We start from the raw sequence: 1,549 nt of genomic DNA on the forward strand, positions 1-1,549 counted from the left end.
CCCAAGAAAGATTGAGAGAGAAGTTTGACGACCTAAAGCAAAAGGATTGCAGGAGTCTGGAAGGGTACATCAACAAGTTCCGGAAGATTATGAGTGAAGTCAGAGACATCAGCAGCGTCGATCGAGTTATGAGTTTTACCAGAGGACTGGTTTAGAAGACGCGTCAAGAAGTAGTATATCGACGCTGTCAAACGACGACTGAAGCCATTGCCGTGGCGCTCGAGTTTGAGCGGTCCCACTCAATGCGCGAGCCATATAAGCCTCTGTTTAGAGGATCCGTTCAGTCGATGCATGCACGTCAACCGGAGAGTGACGACATGGAAATATGCAATGCCAAGCTGAGCAAAGAGGAGTGCTTTCGACGAAATCTGTGCTTTTACTGCCAAAAGCCAAGACACAGAATATCAAAATGCTACAAGAGAAATCAAAGACAGAGGCCAGCACGAGTGAATCATGCGGCAATGCGTCATGAAGACGATGATGAAGAGAAGGAGTTTGACATCATGAATGTCAAAATAATCAACGTAACGATTTCGGACAACTCCAGTGAACTGATTCGAAAGGATGCCTATATTGGAGGCAAACAAGTCAAAGTGTTGATCGACAGCGGTGACGACCACAACATCATTCGACCGCATTTGGGCCAGAAACTCTATCGGAGGAGGACAGTGCGTGCGATGAGATTCGATGGAAGCTCGACCACAAAGAAGAGCACAAATATCTTCAAATACAAGATCAAGATGGAAGGACAAGTCTACAAAGACGTGATATTGACAGAGTGGGAACTGCTAGAGCAACAAGACATTATTCTCGGAAAGCCTTGGCTCGTCCAGTACAATCCAAGAATTGATTGGAGGACTCATACGATTGAGTTACCGACTCCCTTAGCTCCTGTCGAGTCAGAAGAGTTTGAAGAACGCGTAAAGCAAGGTAACTATACCGAAGTCTACTCAACGAGCATCAAGAAGAACGAGACCGAGCGAGTGCCGACTCCAATCCACCAAGTGCTGGACGAGTTTCCCCAAGTCATTCCAGATCAATTGCCGGATGTCTTGCCGCCAGAGCGAGACATAGAACATGTGATCCTGCTAGAGCAGGACGCCAAGCCGTTCACCGGAGCGCCATTTCGCCTGTCCAAAGGAGCAAGAAGCTCTGGATAACTTTGTGGACGACTTGGTGAAGAAAGAATGGGTGGAGATTTCAAATTCACCCTGGATCTCCAACATTTTCGGCGTTCCAAAGAAAGATCCGACAACGGGCAAGATTCCGGCGAGGCTTGAATGGATCCGGTCTGCCGATCCAACGATGCCAATACGCTGAGTAATTGACTACCGACACGTCAACAGTCAAACCAAAGTCCCAAAGATTTCGCTTCCTCACATCGAAGAGCTCTTCAACAAGATGCAAAAATGCAAAGATCTTCTCCTTTATCGTCTTGGCATCCATGCGAATGAAAGAGAAGAGCAAGCAGTATACTGCGTTCAGGACGAATAGCGAAATCTATCAGTGGAAGGTTGCTCCCATGGGTCTCGCAGGAATGCCAGGCACA

The 1,549-nt window shown here is 47.4% G+C and overlaps 1 protein-coding gene across 1 annotated transcript; it reads left to right on the forward strand.

Annotated features, from left to right (window-relative positions):
- Positions 1–461: 461 nt before the first annotated feature.
- PHALS_12902 (retroelement pol polyprotein) lies at positions 462–1,160 on the forward strand (the record flags this gene model as incomplete). The annotated part of the gene is made up of 1 exon (XM_024728546.1): positions 462–1,160. One exon carries the CDS (start codon positions 462–464, stop codon positions 1,158–1,160), a length of 699 nt encoding a protein of 232 aa, XP_024579013.1.
- Between the last annotated feature and the right edge of the window lie 389 nt (positions 1,161–1,549).

Source organism: Plasmopara halstedii (assembly GCF_900000015.1).
Source record: "Plasmopara halstedii genome assembly, contig: Scaffold_650, whole genome shotgun sequence".
In the NCBI taxonomy this organism is placed as follows: domain Eukaryota; phylum Oomycota; class Peronosporomycetes; order Peronosporales; family Peronosporaceae; genus Plasmopara; species Plasmopara halstedii.